Source organism: Dermacentor variabilis, chromosome 5, assembly GCF_050947875.1.
Source record: "Dermacentor variabilis isolate Ectoservices chromosome 5, ASM5094787v1, whole genome shotgun sequence".
In the NCBI taxonomy this organism is placed as follows: domain Eukaryota; kingdom Metazoa; phylum Arthropoda; class Arachnida; order Ixodida; family Ixodidae; genus Dermacentor; species Dermacentor variabilis.
In genome coordinates, this window is record NC_134572.1 from 42,601,771 (window position 1) to 42,629,560 (window position 27,790).

General features: G+C 45.5%; 1 protein-coding gene across 5 annotated transcripts in view; it reads right to left on the reverse strand.

The window, feature by feature from the left end:
- Positions 1–18,268: 18,268 nt before the first annotated feature.
- LOC142582482 (venom allergen 3-like) overlaps positions 18,269–27,790 on the reverse strand; it is an 82,359-nt gene continuing 72,837 nt past the window's right edge. For all 5 annotated transcript variants that reach the window (XM_075692265.1, XM_075692263.1, XM_075692262.1 and 2 more), the window contains 5 exons: positions 27,494–27,575; positions 26,219–26,403; positions 25,674–25,774; positions 21,239–21,336; positions 18,269–20,097 (listed from right to left, as the gene is read on the reverse strand). In XM_075692265.1, coding sequence (XP_075548380.1) covers positions 19,850–20,097; positions 21,239–21,336; positions 25,674–25,774; positions 26,219–26,403; positions 27,494–27,575 — 714 coding nt within the window. In that variant the 3' untranslated portion in view covers positions 18,269–19,849. The remainder of the gene's footprint in view (positions 20,098–21,238; positions 21,337–25,673; positions 25,775–26,218; positions 26,404–27,493; positions 27,576–27,790) is intronic.

The following is a 27,790-nucleotide window of genomic DNA, read 5'->3' on the forward strand; positions in this document are numbered from 1 at the left end:
CTGTATTGTCGAAGTCATTAAAGTTCGAAATGGTACACTATAGGGTGTCAGGTTACATTTGCAACCTGTAGCACAACCACTGGTGTAAGAATGCCCAGTATGTAGCGCAAGTAAGACTTGAAACACATGCCAACTTGTGTGTGTGTGTGTGTGTGTGTGTGTGTGTGTGTGTGTGTGTGTGTGTGTGTGTGTGTGTGTGTTTGTGTGCATACAGTGTTTCAGCTAACTTTAGCCAGTGTTCAATAATATGCCGATGCACTCCAAGACGACGCAACCAAATGCATGTTGCTTACTTTTGGATGTAGTGTGTCACGGTATTTTTTAATATCGATAATTAGCCAAGATTAATGAAACAAACTCTGAAGCAATGAAATTAGGCAGAAAATTCCAATTAGAAAGTTGAAGAGTGCTTTGCGAAATGTCTGATTAGACAGTGTTTTATTTTCTATGTATTAAGTATTACTGTTTTTGAACTTACTGTGGATGCCCACAAAATACAAACAAATACCACATGACATACCCGCTTGCACGCAGTAATTGCAGCGCTCCCAAACTGTCCACATACAAACGAACAGCATCTAGCAGGGTGTGCTGCTGCTTAAAAGGCGACAGGGCAGTGATGAAGGCGTTGGTTGTGGGATTTACGGCACCGATGTGCTTCCCTCACGGCGATTCACGATAGCGACAAGAAGACACAGTGGCAGCACACCTGGCTAAATGCTATGTTCGCTTATGCGCACAACGCTTGGGAGCAGTGAAATCGCAACACGCAAGAGGGCATGTTATGTGGTATTTTTTTTTTTGTTTTTCGTGGGCACCCGCAGTAAGCTGAAAAACACTAATACTTGATAGACAAACCGTTTATTCTGATATTTTCCAACCGCTCTACAACTTTCTAATTAGAATTTTTTTCCTAGCTTCATTGCTTCAGAAGTTGGTGAATATATCAAACTAGAAAGCATCGGCATGTTTATTTTTTTAACTCTAGCTAAAGTTAGCTGAAACACCCTGCGTGTGTACACACACACACACACACACACACACACACACACACACACACACACACACACACACACACACACACACACACACACACACACACACACACACACACAGGCTATATGAAGGTGCCCACGATGTGGCTCATATAAGCATTGTGCCGACTACACACGTCCAGCTCTGTTCTGCGTAACAAAAGATTAACTTCCTACATAAAACATGAAAATATGTTGGCTCATAGATATCTCGAAAGCACACCAATCTGCTAATAGAATGGTTAATTATATGGGCGTCAAACGGTGCACTTTTGATCGCGATCAAGCCTGATCCGGATCAAATTTCTCGGTCACGATTCGTTCCTTTATGCAAGCTGCATGAGGGAGCCAATCACGGTCGAGAATTTTGGTCAGGATCGGGCATGATCACGATCGAAAGTGACCGTGTGACACCAGTATTATATTTCACAAATTCCTTGATGTACTTTCTTTGATTTAGCCATTCGGTGCATTAGGGGTGTGCCCATTCTTCGACAATCTCCAGAATGGGTATATCCCACTGTGACACAAGTGGTAAAGAATCCCTAAATGTTACTTGATACATGTCATACTTTTCTCTGCACCTGTAATCGACAAATTGTACGCATTGCCATTCTAAAGCATTTAATTAACCGCTTTATTTACGCCTCACTTCACATAGATTCCAACATGTGCGTTGGTTCTGCATGTACAATTTTTTTTTGTGCGTGTGTGTTCTTGAGGGTTTTGTTTCACACAGTGAAACCACACGGAAGAGTAAATTTTAAGTGCAGAGAGGGGTTGGACGTCAATCTAAGTTTCATTTACACAAATCTTGCGAGTACCAATATCGCTATACTAGACTGTATAGCTTGTAGTAATGGTCAGGCAATTACTGCCAGGATCTACAATAATACTTAAGTACTGCAGCTTCCCGTGAAGCTGCTCTGCTTTGACCATGCAACATGCTTGATGCTAGCAATAGCTATTAAAGATGCACAAAAACAGCTCATATAGCCGATTAAGAGTGTGACAGGTGACAGCAAGGGTCAAGTTAATACTGTTTTGTACCATTATTTTATTACATCCTCTTAAATTATGGCATAACATGGCACACTTTCCCACAAAGGATTAAGCATGGCAGTTTATGGCGCGGCTGCTTCGACCACTCTAAGGACCGCACTGATGCATAGCTCCGTAACGCCTTTTTTTGTGGCACAAGTAATATTTCTTTCGAGATTTCCGCAATATTCCGAGAAAAGACCTCAAAGTGAGCAAATGTTCTTGGCTGCCCAGGGTTACCCAATAAGGCATGTATCGAAAACCTGCGGCACGTTCTTATTGGATGCGTAGTACACCCTTGTCAGAAGCTCTATTTTTTTTTTATTTCATGCTGGAAATTGTCCCGCAAACTGCGAACGTTTAGCGTATTAACGAATAAACTACTGATCTGCAGGACAACGCATGAGAGTGGTAACCAACGTTTACAGTTACTGTTCGTCATCGGCGATATTTGCCTCCAGAAGGTGCAATAGACTGCATCGACAAGAGACGGCGAGCTGGCTTCATCGAGAAGCAGTTCCTTAATGAACCGAAACGAGTTCGGCGTGTACATCTCTGGAATTACACAACTGCACGTGTTACAGCTCGCGTAAAAAAATTTAGCCAACTTGACTCTGAGTGCGCGGTCTGTCATCTGTGACGCATACTTACGTGGGAAATCCTGAAGGCGTAGCGGCTGGCTCTCGATACAAACATCCTACAGTGGCCTGAAATATAGAAACCGTTTCAACCAATAATGAGGCTAGCATCGAACGTTCACTGCATTCATCGACCGAGCGAACATCTCGCGCTGTACCATGACTCAAAATACTACAGCATAGTGCGGACAACAATATTACACCCGCCACACGTTTATTGGGGAGTTCATCTTCACATGAAACGTTTTCCACCAAAATGATTTTAGGCGACCATTCACCTAGAGTTTGAATGAAAGGTCACCAGGGCGAACGCCGAGTACGCACAGTTATGGATTGTTTGCTTCAGCGCTGCGTGAAGGACACAACCAGCGTCAGTGACATGAAATAAGGCACTGTAAATAGGGGCGATCAAGTTAAGACAGTGAGGATATGACAAAGGATAACTAAGGCATCGCGCGTTGGGACACCGGCCACACACTTACCAGCAACGTTGGAGAACACACTCGCAAAGAACGCGAGGCGAAAACGCTGCAAGCACGGAGTGGCTGCAAGCGTTGTCGGCGTTGTTGCCAGATTCCAGAGATTTCCGGATTGGCCGCTTGTGTGCGCTTCAGTCGGCCTGCGCTAGTGTCCGCATTGGCGTCTGGCTGGAACTGGATTTTTGTGGCGCATCAGAATCGTAGCAGTCGTAGCCGGCGAGCGGTCATGTGAGCGCGTGAATCTCTTGCGTGGTCTCTTGGCTTGTCCTAACAGGCCTGCTCGTGACGCAGGGAGAAAGGGTTTTCTCCTTCCTGCTCTTCCTGCACGTCATAGCGCAACTCACCCAAGCAAAGTCGTGTGCGTTTGTAAAGTTGGTTTATATTACGATTGGCGTAGGAGCCATCCTGTAGCTGATATATATATATATATATATATATATATATATATATATATATATATATATATAACGAGAAGAAAGGGTATTAACCGAGGGGCCCGATTTTTATGAATCATGTCATGAGAAGTCAACAAAGAAAGACACCAAGGACGAAGTAGGGGAAATTACTTGTAGTTACTAATTGAATTAAAGAAATGATAAATCTCACGATCCCACGCCTTCGCATTACGCGTGCGAGCATCAAAGGGAAATAGAGTTTGGAAAGGATATTTTTTTACCATGTCAATTAACGTGAAAGCATCGGCTAGTTGGTTAATCATATTCAGGCGGGAACAGTGCTAAGGACACGGTCAGCGTGTCGTTCTTTTTTTTTTTTTTTCTGTGCCTTGACCTCCGTGTCTTAGCATTGTTCCCGCGTGAATATTTTGCCAGTCCAAAGTTTAATTTATTGTTGCTCACTCGCGCTCCACTAAAAGTGTGGCCTGCGACTTCTATGGAATTAAGCATGCTTATTAGTTCAGGGAGCCGCTACATGTTGACGGCAGCGGGGCGTCAGCGCGGTATGCGATCGCTCCCCGTATAATTTATTGGAGCCTCGCGGCGCGGCGTAAGACCTCGAGTGAACGTGTCAGCGGGCCTGCGGCGCCAGGTGATACCGCGGGAAGGCGACTGTGACATTGCATTTGTGACGTCGTGCGGTGACGTGTCAGCGAAGCGGTGAAGCTTGCGCCGTTATCGTATCGACCACCTTGAGATCTATTTAAAGAAAGCACTCTCGAAATAACCTTTTCTTATTGGCTTATCTGCTGTCCGGGCGTCAGTTACTACAGTGTTACTACAATAACAAGTGCCGGTTGACTGCTCCTGTACCGCTGTAAACACATCAATAAACATGCAGCGTCACTAACTATGATCTAAGGACTCGTGTGGCCGGCCAGTGATGATAACCGAAGGTGCATCGGTCCATGGCAAACAACGAAGAGGTTTGCTAATTCGGCCCTGTAGATTTGAAAAAGAAAAAAGAAACGTTCTACAAAAAAAAGAAAAACGTAGTGTAATATGTGAAACAAGTGAACATCTTACACGCAATGTAAGGGGTGATAATTCTCAAGTTTTCCTGAATTTATAAGGATCGCTTGTTACAGATAACGGAATTCTAGTCCTTGAGCTAGATTATTCAGAGAGGTGGACAGTACTTGCGCGAGAAAGCGAAACATATATTCGACTAATTGCAAACATCACTAGTTATAACGACTGGTTTAACTACTTTACGGTATACATTGCAATTTAAGAATTGTAGCCGGTGAGCTTGCAAGACGCATCCACTTGGAATAAATTTCCAAATATGCGCCATCAAACTCCCCGTAAAAATGCACTGTTGTTCCACTTACCTTTTTTTTTTAACAAAACGCCCATTACTTCATTGCAGCACAAAAGTAACAGACGCCCCTGCATTTCGTCCCACATTTTGGGGAAATAATATCTCGAAACTGATGCCATTCGGGAGATTCATTTCAAGTGCATACGTTTCGTAAGCTTTCCGGCTACAATTTAAATTGCTGTATTTGCCGTAAAGTAATTAATTAAGAAGTTCATTATTGGATTTTCAGTAATTCGATTAATATGTGTTCTGACTTCTCGTGCTATCAATGCCCGCCTCTTCGAATGATCCAGCTCAAGGGTAAGAATTATGCCATGTGCCACAGGTATTTTTTTTAATTCCGGGAAACTTAAACATGATCGCTCCCTTGTGCGATGTGGTACCGCTCCTAGACTGTACCCCTGCGTCGCTACAAGTTGCCCTGGTGCTAAAGCTCCACGTACTACCTGAACCTGAATATATGCAGTATTTCTCCCGCACATGGCCGTCCAAAACAGGCGACCTTAGAAGCGGCCTTGCTCTATGGTTGGAAAGCGCTTATATGACGCCTCCTTTAAGCTACAGCGTAAGCTTCTGCCTGCGATCAGTTAGACATTGTTTGTACACTTCGCGCGGGAAACACGCCCCGTTTGCCGCCGAACTTGCAATACATGCAATTTAGCAGTTGCGGATACATGCTCGCGATCTACAGGGGTACACGAAAAGGGGGGCATCTCAGTAGGCACATATCGGCAGCGCGTTTCGGAGATTTCTGCAACCAATTTCGTAAATTTTACGTACCTAAAAACTTCTTTGATTTATCCGCGATAGATGTGTTTTCCTGGTTCCTTCCAAAATAATAGAGCGTGTTCTAGAAAGACCTTTCCGAAGCGAATTTCATAATTTTGAAGTCGATAACACGTCGTCAACTGTACTGTCATGTCTGTAGGATACACTCGCCAGTCGCTAAAAAAAAAAATAACTTGTCGCTAAACAGATCAGAGTGTCTCCAAATCTAGCGACAAAATCGCTAAACTGGCCACATTGTTGAAGAACCTGCCTTTGACACTTCCTCGCTCGTATTTCCACGCTGAAGCAAGGGCAATTGACAATCTTTAATGCAAATAATCTTTCTTTATATATTGATCGCGGCTTAGGATATGCGAGCCTTTTATAGAACACGTACTAATGGCATCTCGTTTTCGCAGATTATACAGCGAGCAGTACAGCCATGGTACAGCGGGCGCCGCCCAACCGCAGGTTTGCCGAAATGCAAACTTAGGGCGAATTCGGCAAATCGCACCGGTGCGCCCCATTGCGCTGTTTCATCCAATCATCTTCGCCCCAAGGCACCTTGGTGCGCGCCAGTGTGATTTGCCGAATTTGCTTTTAGAAAATGAAGCCTCTATGCATAAAAAAACACACCAGCCAACTCTAGCCAAAAAGCTAGCCAGTCATGGGCACACATATACGTAACGCATATAGTGGATTGCATCAGAAGTGTAGCCAAGAGAGTAGCTATATAAACAGCAGGTGGTCACCACAAGGACCCATACGCTACACTAACATAGTGTCACGTAGTAGTAACGGTCAATAATACAGCTGTAAAACCGTGGTAAAACTGTGAACGACGAAAGTGACTTTTTATTGGGCGAACTTGTGCCCACAAGAGCAAGTTACAGTCAAAGCCCAGCAATAGCGGCGAACACGATCGGCGATCATCGAAATCTGACCTGCCGGTCAAGCGCATCGGCTTTTAGACATGAGCCATCGGAGGTTGCAGAGTAATGGCTGTTGCCTGCTTGTCTTCCAGAAAGTTCTACACCATTCGCGTCGCACATGCAATCAGATTACACAAGCTTCGGTGACAACAGACAGCAGAAAGAACCATCGATAACATTCGAGAAACTTCCTGTAAATGCAGGCGCGTCCCGCGCGCGCTGAGCGATAACATTTGCTAGACGGTAAAAAGCGGTCACCCGAAAAAGACAAACAAGTACACGCGTCAATATATGTAGTGGATATGAGAGGCGTGTTTGAACGACACCTGCATGTGTATTCATTTTGTCATCACTAAAGCGGGAAATATGGAGTGTAGCCGAGTACGCAGATGTCCGCTGATGAAAACTATTGTGTTATAACCATCTCTTGTTACCTGCATGCAACACATGACATTGAGCTCTACAGTAGCCCAAAAGTTGCCGACTTGTAGAGACGCCGAAATCCTTGTAGCTTAAGGTTCCAAAGACGGCCACTTTGGTACAAAGCAGCCGTACCTAGAAACACTGCTTGTGGGCGCCAACACCTGTATAATGATTCATCCAACCAAAGAAACAATGTAAAAGGAAGACGCCCACTTTGCTGCTGTAGAGGTGCCGTTTTCCCCGACTCGGGAATTTCTGTGATCGCCGCATGTAAGTCGAAGGAATAACGGCACCCGCCGATCTCGCCGATGGCGACGTCCCTGGCAAGGGAAGCGTTTTTCGGTCAAGCGCTCCGGCGAGGCCACCACACACGCCCTTGGCTCGGCGCCGCCCTCAACCCCGGCGAAGGTTGACAGCTTCCTCATTCAGGGACCGTGTCTGTGTGAACGCGAGCGTTTGCTCACTTCGGTTGGGAGCATCGGTGTGTCAGCTTGGTTCAGCTACATTGTACGGGGCTTCGCGCACGGCATCAAGGAGCCAATAAGCAGCCGAACGATCCAACAAACCATCAAACGAGGCGAGAAGCGAGGGGGCATCACGAAAGGGAGATATGGCAAGAAGCTAAAAAAAAAAAAAAGAAAGGAGCTGCAGTATGGTAGTGTAATGCCGTTCACGCGACGCAGCCTCTTCATTAAAGAAAGAAGTGCATTGCCATACGTATTACCATCGGAAGGTACAAATATCAAGAGACTCGGGCCCCTGTGGCATCCCTTTAATTTTAAGTCGCTTACTACACCAAGCACAGCGCGAAAACAACACATCGTTGGTTGGCATCTGAGGCAGACAAGATTTATATTTCTGAGAGAAACGGCTGAGCGAGAGTCACACACGATAGTGTGACAGGTGGGATCTAGAGCGGCTAGGGTGATGTCCACCTCTTCAGCCGTCTCGGCAGTGGGAGTAGTGACGCTGGAGGCGTGGTGTAGGACTCCATCGCGTGTGGCGACGGCCACAAATTGTGTGTCATGGGAATATTGGGCTGCATCAACAAATGTGACGCCAAGTACGTGAGCAAGGGCTACTTCAGCAAAGGCCGTATTTCTCCTCAAGCTCTTCGCATCCTCTGCCAGGCACAACACTCTAAAGACAGCATGATCTCCCTGACATGTAACCCGGCCCATGCGGGCGCTGTACACCCACACCTCCCCAAAATAAACGAGGTCACCCACTCCATTGCGCGAGGCCTAGTCAACCGCGCCGTAGTCACTGGAGACGAGTTGTACACCAGGGACAATCTGACCACTTATAACGATCTCGTTAAGGCCTTTTGCCTCAGTCGCCGAACCTTCCCCCTACCTCACCCCAAGTTCAGCCGGGCGCAGGCTACCACCCTGCGTCTGCTACAAACAAACACGTACCCTTGACCCACCCGCCTCCACCTTATATTCCCAGACGTTTACACCACCCCCAACTGCCGGTGCTGTGGCACTCACCCGGCTACGCTTCGGCATATGCTGTAGGAGTGCCCAGCACAGTACACACACATTAACACCACGACCCTCTCGTCGAGGTTGCGTGAGGCTCTACAGAGCTCCGCCCTCGAAGACTAAACCTGGGCAATCCAGCACGCCCGTGAGGCGGCGGTGAGGCAAGCCCTCGACGTCTCCTCATGGGAAGCTTAGGCCCGGCCATCATAAAAGTGCTGGTTCTATAAAATAAAAATTTAATATAGTACCGCGTCCACGCGGTACTTAGCCGCACGGCCGCACGGCGAACTAGGCCTGGAAGGTAGTTGACCATCCGAACGTACCCTCCCCCCCCTCCCCTGAGAGAAACGCTGACAGCCACGGCGGCCTCGCTGCGAACGACTGCGCTTCACTTAACCTTGACTTAGCACATGTTTTGTGATGCAGACTATTCTGACTAACCCACGCCTTTAAAATTTCGCAGATTTGCATTTTGACTCTATACAAAAATATTATATCTCTGTCTCTATTAGCGGGCCCATGACAACGTTTCAAAACGTCCCTTGAGCATGAGGTTACGGACGTGCTAAACTAGCTTCCCTATAACATTACTAGTTTGCGTTGTAAAACGAATGCTTTCGGGGTTTGACAGCGTGAAGGGTTTATCGCGCACTGCCAGAGCGAAGTAGATTATAAGTGATATTGTAACGGCTATGAGTTGCAACGCGCAGGCTGTGGTCGGTGCTCTTTCCGGGTCAAGCTGGCTGCGCCAACGAACGACGCGTGCCAGAAAATAAGTGGAGAAAGGTTAGCTTGTGGTGAACTATAGAATGCGCACCTATCAAACTCTGTGATTTTCGTTGTCTGCTTTTTCCGAACGCTGTGTTCCTCTGTTGTGATGCGTGGTTCAAAAAAGATAGCCACCTGTCAGTGGCCACCTGCGCGCTTTGAGCCTTGACATCATGAAAGGATGCCAAGAGTAATTTGAAAACCCATGCTTTGCGAATACGATGCCCTTCTAACCTCTACTCTTTTCCACGGCACTTCGCTGCCCAAGGAGCGCATATTTAATTTGGTGATTTTTATCTGCTGACATACCATATTCATTTCAAACTGCGCTGAGTGATACTGATCATGGCATATGGCATGGACACACCACGCTAGGCGAGAGAGCGCAAACTACCAATCCGCCTTTTTTATTTTTCTGTGCTGCCCTCTGCCGCACGCCGCTGAAAACGTTTTGGAAGGGTCCCGAGGCTTTCGCCGGTTGATTTGTGTACCTGCGCCCACGTTAAGTGCGCGTCGGTTGTGCGTTTCGCGGATCGCGAATAATTATTAATGGCTTCTTCGGGACAGCATGTCGTTCCTGGAAGCCATGTTGCGCTCACTGACTACTGGTTGAGCAGGCCTGAGTGCGCTGTTCTGCGAACAGTGAGGCCCATAAAGGCACGCTGAGTTCCGTTTGGCGACACGGCTGCCTTGGAATTTGTCACTGATTTCTGCACTTGGACATCGCTTTTTGTATTCTTTTTACCCATTATTTAGACATTTCGCATATTCAAGAAGTCTTCGAGCGCAGCCTTCTGCGTCGGATTTATCAAAGCGGTGCACTTGTTTACGTCGACGTCTAGAGCCGCAGATCGTTGTTATCGCCAAATATTGTGGAAAAGGTGCACCGATGATATGAAATAGTGTCAAAACGTAGCAAAACATGCATATCTGCGCATATATGTCGTGTTGTTACACCCTGAGACAACTCAATATGAGCGGCCGAATTACTTAAACACGGCTAGTATGTTCCAGATACCATATTACGGGCTGTTAATTTATTTCTGATTCTCGCTTTTCTTTAACTCCATCATACAGTTTTAGCGTGCCATAGAGGATTATTAGAGAAAACTGTGCTCGCATAAGTGCTCATTTGTAGGCCGTGTTCTTTAACGAGAACGCGCGGATGCCATCGCTCACTCTGAGCGAGGCGGTTGTTTATGCTGCTGTATACCGAATACACAGTCTCTTGTTTGCCGCTCGACTTAGAGGGAAACATTGCATCTCTGAGATTGAGAAATGTTTCGGCAAAGCAAGACGTACACACCCACCCAAGTACGTAGCGAATGCGACCGACAGCCTATACAGGTACGGTGACCTACAGATGTTGGCACAGCGCTGTGTCGCCGCTTACCGCTTATTGTGTACGCGCTGTGCGAAGTGGAGTGTAGTTGATTTCAAATCGCTAAGGCCAGAACTGAGCTATAAAAGCAGTTTCGTTCGACCTAACTGCTTACATTTCAGTTCAGGTCCGCCGGTAGCAGGTGCACGAACTTCACGGCACCATGGTTAACCTTCGCAGAACAGGATCGACATTGGCTCAAACTTCATGGGCACGGCTTGAGAGGGTTGGAGCTAGTGCATGTCAACTTGGTATAGGCGTGTCTGACTCATCTTGAGGACGATTAATTGTATATACAAGCGAAGACACTGTCGCTATCGTGTTGTCTGTTCGATGGCTGATCACACGGGGTTCGCTCGAACGATGGTCGGCACGCTGATTTTGCCGGTGCCGTCGACAAGAAAGCCCGTCGCAGTACAACTCGCACTCGTCGCTTGCAACGTTGTCGACCTGGTTTAATAAAATCGTTTCAGTGACGCACAATAGTCGGTCAATCGTCGGAGTGAGCGTCTTGTCGGTCTCGTGTCCACCCAGTGTAGCCGCGCCTTACTAGTACGTGCAGTCAGGCACGAGCTGCCATCACCAGCAAGTGAGGGCCGACGCTGCAAGAAGACTTCGTCAGCAAAGTGATGTACTTAAGTGTCGCCCAAGTGTAACGCACGGGTTTTTCGTAAAAGCGCGCGCAACTACCTGGCTCACGGTGCAGTCCGGACAACTCGGACGATGCCCTGCCCGCTTTCTCTATTAAAGTGGAGTTGCAGCCTTACGCTACGCACGTTTTCGGCACCGCACCGACGTCGAGCAACCAGTAGAGTTTCAACCGTTTCAAAGCGGTACACTGTGCGAGTGTTTGCAGCAGCAGCGCGTCCGAGTGCTTCTTATTATTTTTTTTTCAGGGGACTTACTGGCGTGCGGCCACGCGCGCGACCCTTCCAAAACGTTTCGCGACTAATTAGGGCAGGACTCATGCGCCGTCGCGCCATGAAAGAGGCGGACTGATGTATTGTGGATGAAACGCTGCCCTTGTGTGGGCTGGTGTTAAAGCTAACAAGACAGCAAAAAGATGTATATAGCTTGGGAGTGGAAGTACACGTTGACAAGCAACCAAGTTTCTAACCTTTGTAGGCTTATTTAACCTACAGCAGCATGGATTTCAAAAATGGTCTACCCTGTGAGACCCAGCTTGCATTATTTATTCATGACATCAGCTCAAGCATCGATCATAATATTCCCATAGATGCCCTGTTGCTGGACTTCGAGAAAGCCTTTGACAATGTGGCACACAAACGGCTATTCCTTAAGCGCTCTCATCTAAACCTTAACCCCTTCGACTGGCTGCGTGACTTCCTCACAAACAAGAAACAGTTTGTCTGTACTAACGGGCGTACTTTCTCGTTAGCACCTGTTATATCCGGAGTTCCTTAAGGCACCGTCCTCGGAACATTAATTTTTATTGTTTTCATCAATGGACCTACCGACTAACATCTCCCTCTGTATTCGCCTTTTCGCAGACGATTGTGTCATCTACCGTCCTACCCATAGTTTCCAAGATAACATTTTCCTTCAAAATGGTTTACAAATGGTTGAATACTGGTGTAAAACTTGGTTAATGTATTTAAATGTCAACAAAAGTTTGCACGTATCCTTACATCGCCGAGCTTCTTACGAAGCATATAAGTACGTCGTTTTTGACTCCGAATTATCTTCAGTGTCATCGTATAAGTACCTGGTCATCACAGTATCTCATTATCTCAACTGGTCCCATCATATAGCAAATATAAGAAACGAAGCTAACCGCATCCTTGGCTATGTCAGGCGTAATATGAAGTTCACCCCTTCTCTCGTAAAACTGCTAACGTACCAAACATTTATTCGTCCCAAGCTGGAATACGCATGCGCAGTTTGGGGCCCGCATCAGAATAGCCTACAAAAAGCTCTTGAACTCATTCAAAACCGCGCTATTTGTTTTCTCAGATTACTATTCTAGCGTTACTGAACTAAAACATACAGTTAATCTTCCCAGTATTGAGTCGCACAGAAAAATAGCGCGCCTGTCCCTCTATACCGTAAGGTTTACCACTCGTCTCTCGCTCGTTCGATTATTATACCAGGGCCACTATCTTGTACACGTTCGAAAAGCCGACGTTCGATTTCGCCTCGCGTGATTGTCCAGGCTGCGCCGATATCGCGGCCTAGGCCAATCTAGACCAATCAACTCACATATTCAATCTCGCTATCCAATCAGGTCAAATTCCTGACGCACTGAAACGATCCAAGGTAACAGTCATTTACAAGGGAGGCAATAAAAATTAGACAAAAGATTACAGGCCAATATCTGTGATACCAATTTTTTCTAAAGGCTTAGAAAAAATATTGTTTTCTCGACTGACTAACTTCTTTGACAAAATAAATCTTCTTTCCGACGCGCAGTTGGGTTTTAGAAAAGGACGCTCTACCGAAACAGCTTTATTAACTCTTAAAGAAAGTGTGCTACAAAACATTGAAAATAAACACATAACTCTCGGTCTTTTCGTAGATTACAGCAGGGCATTCGATTCACTTAACCATAACATACTTATATTAAAACTCTCGGACTACGGGGTTCGCGGTAAGCAGCTCGAACTATTCCGTTCGTACTTAGCCAACAGGACTCAGTCTGTGTACATTGGCAATTACCATTTATCTCCCCTCGATATAAAAAGTGGTGTACCTCAAGGCAGTATTTTAGGTCCTCTTTTGTTTAACGTATACATAAACGATATTGACTGTATTGACACAAGCTCAAAATTTATCATATATGCCGATGATAGCACTATCCTACTCTCCAGAACTGATGAAGCCGATCTAGCGTCAAGATGTAATCAGGTCCTTGAGAAGCTCTTATTCTGGTCAAATTCTAACTGCCTCAAGATTAACCCAGCTAAAACCAAAGTACTTTTCTTCCGTGCAAAAAATAAAGTAATCAATTTAGAACAGGATATATACTGCGACGGGCACAGGATCGAAATCGTCAGTGAATATAAAATTCTCGGAGTAACATTTAGCTCTAATCTCACATGGGATTCGCATGTTGACAACTTATGCAAAAAACTTTCAATAACCACAGGAACTGTATCGCGTTGCCGTGCAATTCTCCCAGTGGAAGCCAAAAAACAAATTTATTCTGCATTGTTCGCTTCTCATATTAATTACTGTAGTCTCGTATGGTTGACCACTACACAAAGGAATATTACGAGGATTTGTTTATTACAAAAGAAAATTGTTCGCAATATCGAAAATATCGATTATTTAGCTTCCACAGAATATTATTTTAGGTCGTACAACATTATGAAAATACAACATATGTATGAATTTCGTGTTTTGCGTTCATTCTATGTGTCTTCACCCACTTTTAAAAACTTTATTAGTACAATAGCATTACTTCAGCAAAATACGAATGATCGTACACGTTCTCTTGACTTTTGGATAATTCCGCGTTTCCGCACTTTTTACAAACTGCAGTCTTTGAAATATAATCTTCCGTTAATCCTAAATAAATACAAAGATATAGTAAAGCCCACACTAGCATTACTTGAACAGCTCTTTTCTTAAAAAAAATATCATACCTACCATTATTGTCGTGAAGCTACGTACATTCATGTTCTTTTTTTTTTCTTTAACAGAAGCTAAATACTCCTGTGTCTGCTTGTATTTCACATTGTAGTGTTTTTGGAATGTGATTCTTTTCCTGATGTATTATGTGTTTCTGTATATGCATATGTGAATTCATATATGTACATGTATGTGTGCATATGTATATGTGTGTATATATGTATATATATACATATATAGTTTCCTTCTTTCTTTCATTATATTTGACTTTTATATATATGTATTTATATGTGTGTGTATCTGGTCTTACATAAGCAATATATCTGGTATTATGTATTTTTATTCTGATGAACTGATATTTTCTGTACGTTTTTGTTTAACGGTTCGACATTCACGTCGAGGTCAAGCCCTGCCTTGCATATGGTGTCCGGGCCTCTGTCAAGCTGCAGACCGCAGCTTTTAGCCCTGTCAACCACAAAACTTGTTTTGGAAAATAAAGAAAAAAATCGCGTGAGGCGAAATGGAACGTCGGCTTTTCGAACGTGTACAAGACAGCGGCCCTGCTCATCGCCTTTCGCTCCGCAACAGTCATTCTAAAGCTGTATATCCACCTCCTGCACGCACCACTGCGCATATAATTTTTCGTTCGAACAGCGAACGACTGGAATCAACTGTCCACCGACGCTGCGCCCCCCCCCCCACTCGTATCCTATACTTCAACTAATTCATCGAAGATCTGGCCCAAAAGTAATACCTACCCCTTCATCTAAAACCCCGCACCAGGGGCATTTGAGGAATAAATAAATAAATAAATAAATAAATAAATAAATAAATAAATAAACAGTTGCAGATAATACTATCTCTAGGTGTCTGACTTTTTCTTGAAGTGGCATATTTTGCAGCTCCACCTCGGGTGCCGTGAGCAAGATAGGAATTTAGCTTCCGCATGTATATTTATCAGCCTCTTCCCCTATCTTCAGAACCTTTAGAATTACCCTAGTAGTTTTTTTTTCATTAGAGCTGGTGAATACTGTGAATACAGCAGTTCTATCGAAATTTGATGCGCAGGAACACACTTTTTGCAGTGCGGAGCGAGGTTGCCAGACACAACCAGCTGTTGGTAGGCGTATTTCTTTTAATCCTTTGTTACTTCAGCAACCAGTCTGTCCGATGTACGCTTTGCCACATGAAAGTGGGATTCTACATACTACGCCTTCAGAATATTCGACGAAGCTGTCCCTGTGCTTGACGTCGCAACTGTGCTCATGGTTATATATTCGTTTCTTTTGTTGACTTTTTTGCACATGCCTTTGCGCTTTTGAGGGACCGAGAAAAGTACCTTAACGTTATCCCCTGTCGCAACTTTTCCCAATTTGTGCGAAAAGTTGTGCACGTACTGTACAACGACAGGTTTATTGGTTTTATCTACTGGTGTTTTCTTTTTTTTCTTTCCTTTTCATGTCCGTTAGAAGTTCGCTAACCTGCGTAATCATCCCTCCCTTTCGGATAGCCACTCTTCCGGAGTCTGTTGCTCTGTGCCGCCAAACTGTTGGCAATTCTGGGGTAGCATGATGTATTTATGGTTTGTTCAATGCACGGAAGAGCAATTCCCTTTTTCAATATTTTAGAGTGCTGAGTCGAAGCGCAGCTGCCCATTGTCTCCTCATACTCTATATTACCAGCACGTGTTGTGTTATTATTAATGAGTGCATTGAAGTCCTTTATGTGCTATTTCAAATAGTTTTGCGATGCTTTCAGGATTGATTATGATGTAGCATGCTTTTTTCGGTGCAAGTCACATAGTCATCTACATGTCTTCAGCTTGCTTTCACGCAAACTTCCGTCGAGCGTCTCTTTAGGATCACGCGATTGCTGCAGCTAAGTATAAATCAAACAGCACGGGCGCCACAAAGGATCCGATTGACACACTTTATTTTTGTAGAAACATATTCCTTCATGGCTCGATAAAAGTCGAATTTAAGTAGTAGTCCCCAAAAGGTCAGAAAGACCAACAACCACTTGCGCACGTCCTGGAATTTGGACACGCCAGACGAGCCAGTGGCGCCCTCTACCGTCTGGACGGTCGCCCTTATCGGCATGTTGTAGCAAAGATCGTCGACATCTATGGAGAAAAACGCAACAGGTACGCTGTCTCCGAGGTAATTGATAAATTCCTGCGAATTGTACACTCTGAAAATATTGATAATTGGAAGAAATATGACAGGCCAACTTGAAGGAATCTTGTAAGACACAGCGGCCACGTTCCCTCGTCTTCAATGATAGTGCAGAACGGATGGTCTTGTTTATGTGTTCTTACAAAAAAAGAAGAAAAAAAAAGAAGAAGAAACGGTCTTTGTGTCATTCCTCGCCTTCTTTTATTTGCTTTTCCAATTCCTTGAAGATACTCTCGCGCATGCTTTTAACTGCTTTTTTCCCCTTTTTTTCATATTGCAAAGCGTTTTGAGGTTAACTTCACTTTCCTGAAAATTATTCAGTAGACGCTTTCGATACCATATTATTATACTCATCTGCGCTCATGACGATGAAGGCGTCTTTTCAAAAAACAAAAGTTTCTAGTTTTTTTTTCTTTGAGAAACCTTACAACTCCGCCTGTTTCCTCCATTGTTTTTTCTATGTGAAGTTTTTTTTTCTGATCCGCCCCCTTCTCAGGTGCGAAAGCTAACAAGAAAAGCACATGATCAACTGACTACAACCCATATATAAGGGCGATGTTCCATCGACCATAAACCAGTTGGTAGTCAGCGCTCTCTCGTCCTGTGTGGTGCGTCTGTTTGTGTCATTTACCATGATTAGTGTCCCTCAGCGCAGTTTAACATGAACGACTGGCCCAGTTCATCGCCTTATCGGCATCAAGTATGCCTGTCCAATTCTACTCAACGTTGAATCCCGGAAAAACCACATAATTTCCCCATAATCTTCCGATATGTCTGCAATAGATAGACTCAAGAACGACGTTTGCGAAACATTTTCGAAGCTTCTTCCTCTGGATATACAAGACTGAATAAGGACCCCAGATTGCCGTTGTGGGATTCAAGATTTTCTATCAGATACGATCTTCCTGTGACAGCCAGGCTGTCGGGCCATGCGCGGGGTGGCTGACATAAGAAGAAGAAAAAGAAGAAGACGAAGCTAGAGCTGTGCACGGGCCGCAATTCTGCGCCCGCCCCAGGCCCTACACTACCACAGGCGGCCCGGTCCGGCCTGACGCTAAAGAAGGCTGAGTTCGCCCGGCCCGACCTGCAATAAGGCGACGCCGACACAAAAAGAAACAATATCAGGAAAATCAGTTTATTTAGATGACCTTATAATGTTGAACTCTTGCATTCCATATGGCAAAACCGTGAATATATACAGATGCAGCGTGCGCACAGAATTGTTATTCTAAGCTATTGTGCAAAAACAAGTTGTCCATTGATGAAAAATTAAGGCAAATGCAGCGCTCCTGCATTATGAATCCGGCAGCGCTGAAGTTTCGTTCACTGCTTGAACTGGTGGCCGGAATGACTAATGGCCTCTTAGCAAGAAGCGCAAGCTTTGGGTACGTGGCTTCCTTGGCCCGGGCCCGGCCCAAGCCCGAGTAAGAGAATCTCCAAATGGCCCGAGCCCGGCCCGCGGGCCGGGCCGGGTCTGGACTTTTTGGCCGGCCTGAGCCCGTGCACAGCTCTAGAAGAAGCAGAAGAAGAAATGACAAGAAAGTGAGACGCTTCTAGAACAGGGAGATGTGGGCTCCCTTTGTTCGGTGTCACTAGCACTGCAAGGAAATCCAGTCTCCTATCAATTAATGCAATATGTAGGTTTTTGGGCGCGCTCCTTGAACGTTTGTACGCTATGGGGAGAAAGGCAAATGAGGTGTCAGCGTTGGAGTCGCTTGCTTTTCTGGCACGGTGCAAAGCAGTGTTTGCCAAACAATAAATACATACAGAACGTACAAAATATATATTTTTTATTGCGAACGTATATCGTACATGAGCAGCGCGTATACGAATTTACGCGCGCCTATGACTCGTAGAACGGGTGATGCGGGAAATCGTATATTTACACAACATGAGAATGCGGTCGTCACATGACTGTTTCTCGACGAACGTGCACACGATCCTTCAAAGAAGTGTTGAAGGAAAGAAAATACAGAGAAGTAATATAAAAGAAACAGAGGCATGAAACTCTTTGTGGGTGCTACAACGCCGCTATTGCATTCGTAATCTGGTCATCTGTAACAACGTTGAGCCGTATTGACAGATGGATCACATATGTGTGCATTTCAAAAAATCACATTCAACATCTTGGTTTTAGTATAGCGTGCTACTGAATCTACATGATGTCCACTAACAATTATTAACGCCTTAATTTTACGCTAGCGATTTGTTTACCCTGTATAGACCATGCAAGAAAAGGCTATCTCTCCTTTTCTCTCTTTATTTTTTTACTCCTGAGGTCACTTGCTTTGTCATTTCATTGAGCCGCTCGTTCCTTTGAGTTGTATCACAGACAAGCAAGGCAGCAAAACGGTTACGACCTTTCGCGAGTTGGATGCTATATACTTGGAGTAAAAAGGAAATATCGTCTCTGCTTTTCATCGCCATGACTTAAGTTGCTCTTCGCAAATGCCATAACACGATAATGCTCTTTTTCTTTTCTCTCTTTCTGGAAGTGAAAGCTGCGACTTGTTTACGCACGGAACACTTGTAATTGATCACTGATGCGTGTCGCGAAAGGCTATAGCTGCGCTTGCGCTGCAGACGTGGCGGAATTCGGTAACTTTGTTCACGGAGAAGCAGACTTCCGTAGTTATAGGCAGCGAGTAGCATACTGACATAAGCACTTGTGAAAGCATATCAGATGCCAGCATGCTAGCACACGTTTAAATAAACACGGGTCTTTGCCTTTAGTGCCATTAGTGCATAACATTAGTGGACTAATGTAATGAGGAGGCAATGACCTACGACCATGGTCGTGCTTTTCGTGAGGCATATACACATGCATGAACAGTCACATGATATTGTCTTTAGCGCCACTATATTGAACAGCAGCTCGAAGGCAAACACAAAGCCACGATTTGAGCTGTACAGGAGCGCCGGCTCCATCTCGTCGTGCGTTTTCTCGGCTTCTTATGCGCCTTTCGATGCAATACCTTTGTTTGTTACTCTCCCCTCGCTCTTGCCTTCGCTTAGAAGGCAAGAAAAAAGCGTTTGCTATATTATATGAATGTCCTGATTCGGTGTGTATTATATGCAAATTCGATGTGTATTGAAGCTCCTGTCAATTCCACTGCACGAGGAAGGCGGGCGCGCTTTTTTGAGCAGAGCAATTCGTTTCATTTTCGCCTACTGCGACGATATAGAAATTAGTTGTACGAAACTTCCTCCGCCTTTCAAATATTTCCGAGAAACTCATCCGGTCATTGCCCTACGTGTGACATAACTTGCCTGCAACGACTGCAGCGCATGCGCAGCTTCGTGGCGCGTAACCTTTTGGCGGAGTGCGGCTGCAAGCGTCAACAAGGAGATGCCTTAAGCGAAAGTGCTTGTGGAGTTCCGTTTCTGCTTTCCCGGCGAAGTCCTGCGGATGCGGCCCAGCAGGAAATAGTTAGTGGACGACGGCACCGTGCCGGAGATAGAGGGCACAGCGGGGTGGTTCAGCAGGAACGTCTGGTACGACGTCTGGAAGGGGCCGCCGGATACCACGTGGGTCGCGCTGCTCCCGAACGTGCCCTCGAGGTCCTCGTTTTCGTCGTCGTCGACGTAGTATGGGTCCTTGTCTGCACAGTCAACAGTTGATTGATTGATTGATTGATTGATTGATTGATTGATTGATTGATTGATTGATTGATTGATTGGTTGATTGATTGGTTGATTGATTGACTGATTGATTGATTTCGGCAGGGAATCGCAACTGCGGCCTCGTGCTCACCAACAGGATGCCATTGCCACTGCGCCAATACGTGGCGAGTTCGCATTCAACAGTTGCGCGAGGAGAGCGCGCACGAAAAAAATATAAATTCAAACGTCCTCGTTGTCTAGCGCGGGCGTGCGCTTTGAATAATTGTGCAATTGCTAAAGAGTTATCTTTATCTGCTTAGTTAGCATAATCGAAGCGACGAAAGGCATCGAGAATTAAGGCAGAAATGCTAGCCATGAGTAGAATTCAGTTTCAGCTCTGTGCGCCGGAAAATCAAGTATCTCACGTTGGCCATCGTCGGTGAAGTACATGTGTGTAGCTGCACTTTCGTTTCGTGCATGCGTTAGAACTTTATTATTATTATTATTTTTGTCTTCCTTTGTGCTGATGCTTGTGCGTTTGAATGCTAATTTGATTCGTTGATGTTTTCGACCTCGGACTTAAGTGTGACATGACAGAATCCGCCATTTGGTTCTTTTTTGGATTTTATCACGTTTCTCATTTCGTGCCTTTCAGTTCTTGCTACACAAAGAGACTGGAAGAAGCCGAGCTTAAAAGCGTGCTGCTAGCTGGTCAAAGCCTGAAAGAAGAGTCTTCTAGAGCCCTGTGGCCTAAATCAGTAAAGATGTGGCATCATTAGCTGTCCCCTACTGGATTGTTCTGTCTATTCATAGTTAAAATAAAATTGAGTACTCAGGTGAGCGTTCGTTTTAATTTGACCGAAGGCCACACTCCCCGACGAAAAAAAAAAATGTTGGGGGGGGGGGGGGGGGTCTTACGTGCCTAAAGCACGATTTGGGTATGAGGCACGCCGTAGTGGGGAGGGGAAGGGCTCAGGATTAATTTTGACCACCTGGAGTTCTTTAACGCGCACCCAGTGCACGGTATACAAAGGCGTTGTTACGTTTCGCGCCCACCGAAATTCGGCCGCCGCGGCCGACCTGACGTGTTTTCGTCGAACATTATTAGACTGCGTTGTGGCTGAGGAGCCTCCCACTTACCGCAGAGCCCGCTGTAGGTGCTGACTGCTGGCACAAGGCCTGGCCTGCATGTGGCGACAGGCGACTGCTCGTACATGGCACCGCCGATGATGTTGCCGCTGCAGTGAAGAAAAAGAAATCGTTAGACCGACCATTTTGTACGCATTTCGCTTTCGTATTCTCTAAGGAAAGACGTGTTGGCGTTGGTGTACTGCGCCGTAAAATATGAAAAAGAAGGTATGGTTTGCACTCAAGCGGAAAAAATTGAGCTCACAGTTACGTCTAATGTAAAAGTTCCACATGACCTGCCGTCACTTCGTGAAAGCTATAAACTTCAGGTTCCATCACACGCCTGGAGATTAATGCTATATAGCAAGCGATCGTCAGCTGATGTCTCTCATTCGGCGTTCCCTTTTACACTGCACGTGAGTGACCATCAATAATTGTCTGCGCTTAAATTTATAGTCATGCGGTAGCACTCACCATCGTGTGTATTATTCGTTTAACAAAATCAAAAAAGCCCGTTTTATTTGACTGATTCAGATAAGTGAGCAGATCCATTCTCAAACATGAATAAATATTCCAGCAGCATAACTTGAAAGAAACCTGTAAGTGCACTGCGGCCAAGAATATTAGGCGTCTGCTGTCGAATGTCTTACTAAATTTGTCATTTACATTTACTTTTGTTACTTTTTCACACACTCCTGTGCCTCCCTCTCTGGTCTGTGCTTAACCGACTCGGCCAGATACCGTTTTCAGAGGTTAAAAATCTTTGGACCATAGCGGAAATTTTTCATTTTTTTCAGGGGGGGGGGAAAGGTCTGGGGCCCAACCAGCTTTCCTACCCCCCCCATATATATATATATATATATATATATATATATATATATATATATATATATATATATATATATATATATATATATATATATATATATATATATTGCACTTGGACAAACTTCGTGTGACCTCGAAGAATTGTTCACTGAAGTGACGGCCTTATATGAGAATTTAGAAGACCTCATAGTAGGAGTAGTAGGAGACAGTTCAATTTCACAGCCAGAGTGCTCTTTTACCACCAAGAATCTGGCGTCTCTCGGTGGTGCAATCTTCCTTCGTGTAATTGTCGTATACTTCATTATCACTAATACTGCTTCGCGTTTCCGGCAAAACTGCAGCCTCGCTCTGTCTTTTTTTTTTCTTATTCTGTGAGTTCGAGTATAAGCGCTGCTGCGCATGACTGCTGCTGATTCTGATTTCGAGTCAATCCGGCTTTGCCTCATTTCGGTTACTGAGTGAATTATACAGGGTATCCCAACTATTATGAACCAAGACTTAAAGAAGGAGCAGTTGCGTTTGCTCGAAGAAAACCTACTGCATATAGTTTCCAGTACAGTGGAGTAGCCGCCATTAATTGTTTCGTTCCTGAAATTTAATTAGACAATTGCAATTAATTATCTAATTCGTGAAGTACTGTCCTAATTATCAAAGTGTCAATGGGGCATTTGTAGGCACCCCCAGGCACCCCCGAAAGACATCTAACTGCTGTGTTTTCAGAGACATACTAATTGTTTGCGATTTTTTCCGATTGGCAAACAAACCTCACAAAATATGAAAAATACCACATGGCTAGGCTCCCACCCGCATCACAACGCAGTGCCCTCAAATAAGCTTATTGAAAGCAACTGCATTGCCTGTCACAAACCGGAAGAGGCAGCACATCACACCTTAATTATGGTACGGAAGAAGCACCAACAGCAGGTTTCGCGGCTTTGCAGCTATTCATTCCTCCCTTCGTCACACTTATTATCCATATCTCAAGGCAGACTGATCCCATTGATAACAAAAGCCCCTTGATAACACGGTCGAAGCGCTGCTCTGACCACGCGCAAAACGCCGAAAAGCAATGTAATACGCAAAGCACGTTTCAAAATCCCGGCTTTGCTCGCACCGAATCGACAGAGTACGCGCGCAGCTATATTTCGCGCCAGAAATTTGCTTCGGACCAAAGCCAAATGAAAGTGGCGCATTTATTTTTCATGAGAGAGTATACGTGCTGCAATAACAGGGTCGTCGGGAAAAATAAAAGCGAAACAAACAGACTCGGAAGCGACCCACGTGTAGAGAAAAGGCAAAACCGATGCGTTCAAGAAAGTAAATATAGCATTTCTAAATGAGCCGAATTGGCAATCGGGACGCTTGCAAAAAAAAAAAAAACACTAAAGAGAGTACATCAGATTTCAGTGTGCCCTTATTATCTATGAATTCGTAAGCACCGTTGAACACCAGCTGCTGCCTAGAGGACATGATAGAACAGGTGTCTCCTTCTGCAGCTACGCAGTACTGAGTTCGTTTTATCACATCTTCAGAGGCATTCTTGAAGACCGACGCTGGAATTCGACGGCAGACATCCGTTATCCTTGCCTTAACCTAATCTGACGTCCGTCTCGATCATGTAAGCACGATCTTTCACGTAACCTCAAAGAAAGAACGCGAGTGCGAGAGAGGTCAGGTGACCTGGCCGGCCAATTTCGCATGAAAAGTCGCATCCAGCCAGTTTCGTGCTCGGCTGCTGCTGTGTGCTGGTGCCCCACCTTGCTGATACCACGGAAGTGGAAGACGCGATAGCGGGACTTCACTGAGAAACTCATCCACCACCCCTTCCGGTATTTCGTCCATCCATTGCTGTCCGGTTCGCTGTGTGATCGAAGAAGATGGGACCGATCACAGCACCGGCGTAAACTTGGAGAAACACGTGGCGACTCGGTCGAAACAAAACGCAACTTTAAACATTTGCACTGACTTTGTCAATTCGCTTTTGTGGTGATAGGTTTTCTGGCAAAAAAAAAAAAAACATCCGTGCGCTTTATCTACGCTAAGACAACAGCTATCACAGCTTGTTTCCAACTAACGCCAAACGCGACGTGTTACTCCGGCCGAGGCGCGGCAGATAAGGCACTAGCTCGATCACGGTGTTTTACAGCCAAGCTCTATATGGCTAGTCGATTGGAAAGAGAAGCGAGACTGATACACATATCATTCACGTGCATTTCACACGCCGTTGATAAAATACTCTAACGAAGGGGTCACTAAAGCCTACACGTTTTTTGCAGGGCCAAAAAAGCACGCTAAGCATTTTGAAGTGAGGTGAACACACAGCAACATATTCATTCTCTAGGCACAAGTTATCCATACCTTTAGAAATAGTTGTGAATTCGCTACCTCCTTCTCTTAAAAAAATATAAGCTTTTTCCTGTGTATATATTTAAGTATATTGTCTATGTGCATATTGTTTAGAGTGGAAATTTAAAACAATGTTGAAGTGAGAAAATACGGACGAGGCAGCCGCTGCTGGAAGTTCTAATGCGCTTGTTCTCCTATTGTCAGGATTTGCAGAAATAGAGCGAAATATGAATTAAAATCCGTGCACGTCCGCGGCAACAATGAGGCAGTAAGCTATTAGCCACAATAAAATCTTAAGGGGAAAGGTCTATGCAAGTCGAAACCTCAAATGATGTGGTTGACAAAACTGGCAATGGCACGTTAGGTGGAGGGCAGAGGTGTAGGCTCCGTCATCGCCAGGGGGAGGGGCTCAGTCCCCCCTCCCCGCAAGAGTTCGGAGGGGGCTCGAGCCCTGGAGCCCCCCCCCCCCCCCCCCCCCCCGTAGTTGGCGCCTATGCTTTGGACCACAGCAACTTGCGGCGCTGGCGCAGAAAAAAAAAAAGAACATGGCTGTAGTTCCTCAATTCAACAGGCCATTGCAACAGTTTACATAAACTTGCGTAACTGTGCCCGGTAAACTTCCCTGTATTTCCTTTCTTTAAAAAATTATGAGGTTTTGCGTGCCAAAACCATTTCCTGATTATGAGGCACACCGTATAGTACGTGACTCCGGAAATTTCAACCACCTGGGTTTTTTTTAACGTGCACCTAAATCTGATAACACGGGTATTTTCGCCCCCATCGAAATGCGGTTTTCATGGCCGGAATTCGATCCCGCGACCTCGTGCTCAGCAGCCCAACACCGTAGCCACTGAGCAACCACGACGAATATTTCTTTCTGCTACGAAAGTGCCTGTTTTATTACATCTTCAGCAAACAACGAACTTGTATAGGTCGTGTTTCTTTTCTATAGCAACAGGTAGCATGGCCAGCAGCCCCTTGTCGGCAACTCGCCGATATCAATCTCAATACACACGTGCTGTTCGCGTGCAGTCTTTTAAAGACGCGGAGGTATAAAATGCACTTTGTGCGCTGCAGCTTATGTACACACTTCGCGCCGAGCCATTTGTACGCAGTTATCCGTGCAAGGGAGAGCGATAGCGCGACACAACACCCAGTTGTGTCCACTCGAGCGCGCCTCATCACTGTGTTGACAAAACTCGGAGACGACCCTCGATATGTGGCACGCTCCGTGGTGAGGGCAAGAGCAGACCGAGATAAGGCGGCCACTCACCCTGGTCCGTAGTTGCACACGTAGATCTTGGTCAGGCCCCGGACACTCTGGCGATAGTAGGCGTAGCCGCAACCAACCTTGTATGTGTCGGCCCAGACGAGCTGCGAAGAGGAAAATGAGTAGGAGAAAGTGAAATTTGAGATCCGACAGAGATGCGCATGTCCAGAATAGACTCGCGCGAAAATGCTTATTCGGCTAGTTCCGGTCTCGCTTTGCGCGCGTGTCGTGGTACGTGTGCATATGCAACTCTTTCAGTGAACAGATCTTGCGTTGGACAAAGCAAGAGAAAAAAACAATTGTGGGGATTATACAAGCCGAAACCACAATCTTATTGAGGCACTTCGTAGTGCGGGACTCCGGATTAATTTTGACCATCTGAGGGTTTTTTAACGTGCACCTAAATCGAAGTACACGGGAGAGAAGAAACTGAAATCGGTTTCCGAAATTTTTAGCTTCTGAAAGAAGCTCCCAAGTAGTGTTAAAAAACCCACTGAACCTGCCATCAAGTTTATTGCGTTGATGACATCAGGTGGATAGCAGTGTACCTGCGTAAAGTGTCCGAGCTTCTTGCTAAACCTGAAGGGGCTGATGGAGGCCGACTTAAAGTGGAACTCTGTGGCCTCGTTGTACCAGGCGTAGACCTGCGAGTCCCAGTCCGGCTCGTCTTGCAGGTCGTCCTCGAAGTCGTACGTCCAGACTAGCGCCACGTTCTGGCCCACGTGGAAGCGGCCTGCGGTAAAGATCCACGGCAAGCGCACCTTGTCAGCAAGGAATCCTTGCCCAATGTGTGCAGACGAAATTTCATCCCAGACATGGAGTGATGATGATTATAATCATCACCATTCTAGTTTGTGTCCACTGCATAACGAAGGGTTCCTTCAGGCATTATGCTCACCTATAATGTCTCTGCTGTCTTCGACTGCCATTTGCTTTATCGACGCTTAAGATTTTTCTACCGATGCGCCGTAACTGACGTGTGTTAGACTAAGAAAAAGGTATACCTTACATACCTTAAGCATTGATTAGAATGAATCAGAAACGATTAAGTGTTTATCACGGTTATATTTAAAATGCAAGAGAGAGAGAGAGAGAGAGAAAAGGAAGGCAGGGATGTTAACCAGTGAAGAACCTGATTGGCTACCCTGCGCTGGGGAAGTGAGAAGGGGAATGGAAAGAAGGGATAGAGAGAGTGAGAGAGATTAGGGTAGTGAGATGTGCACGGACAGCACTACAGAGTCCAAGGCGCTCGCACAAGCCAGGCGTTCCTCGAAAGCTCAGAAGTGCCTTCATTGCCTTCTGAGCCGATGCTCGGTGGGTACCATCAGTCAGGGTCCTCCAAGAGGCAATGCTGCGAACTTGTACTACTGCGGCGTGGTTTCCTTTTCGAACTGCTTCAGCATTGTTTAATAAAACCGGTTCAATGTGTCACGACTAGGCGCCGGCAAGTCTGGCTGTATCGAAGTGTGCTAAGAGAGCTTTCCATATAAGTGTTCGCCGTTTTTGTGCGTGCTTTCTCAGTATTGTGTGGGACGGCGTTTCGTCTACGCTCTTGTAAAATACCAAATGCATGAGTATTAGATACGAAGATTGACTGCGAGGTGCGGCAAGGAACACGTTTCTCGATTAAAAAGAAAAAAGAAGAAGAAGAAGAAGAAGAAGAAGAAGAAGGAGAAGAAGAAGAAGAAGAAGAAGAAGAAGAAGAAGAAGAAGAAGAAGAAGAAGACGAAGAAAGCCTTAGAATATGGCGAATCATCCATGGAGCGCTTGCCTAGCAATGCTTATTATTGTGAATGTATTTCAAAAGAAATGATTGCACTCACTGACGCTTCTTTCTTTGTCGTGGCCGTCTGTGCACTGGTCGGCCCAGCGCTGAGCGACAGTCGCCAGTTCATCGTCCCAACTCTGGAAAAGTATATTCGAGAGAACATGTATGATACCCTTGGTTTATTTCTCCAAACGTATATACGATAAAACGACTGTTGGAAGGAGAAAAAAAAAGAAGAAAGAGCCACGTTCCACAGCAAACGCACCTTCCCGTACTTAAATATGGGGGGCGCCTGCCACTGTGCCGCGACCAGAACGTGAAGGCACAGGAGTGACAGGAATTATTTTGAGGA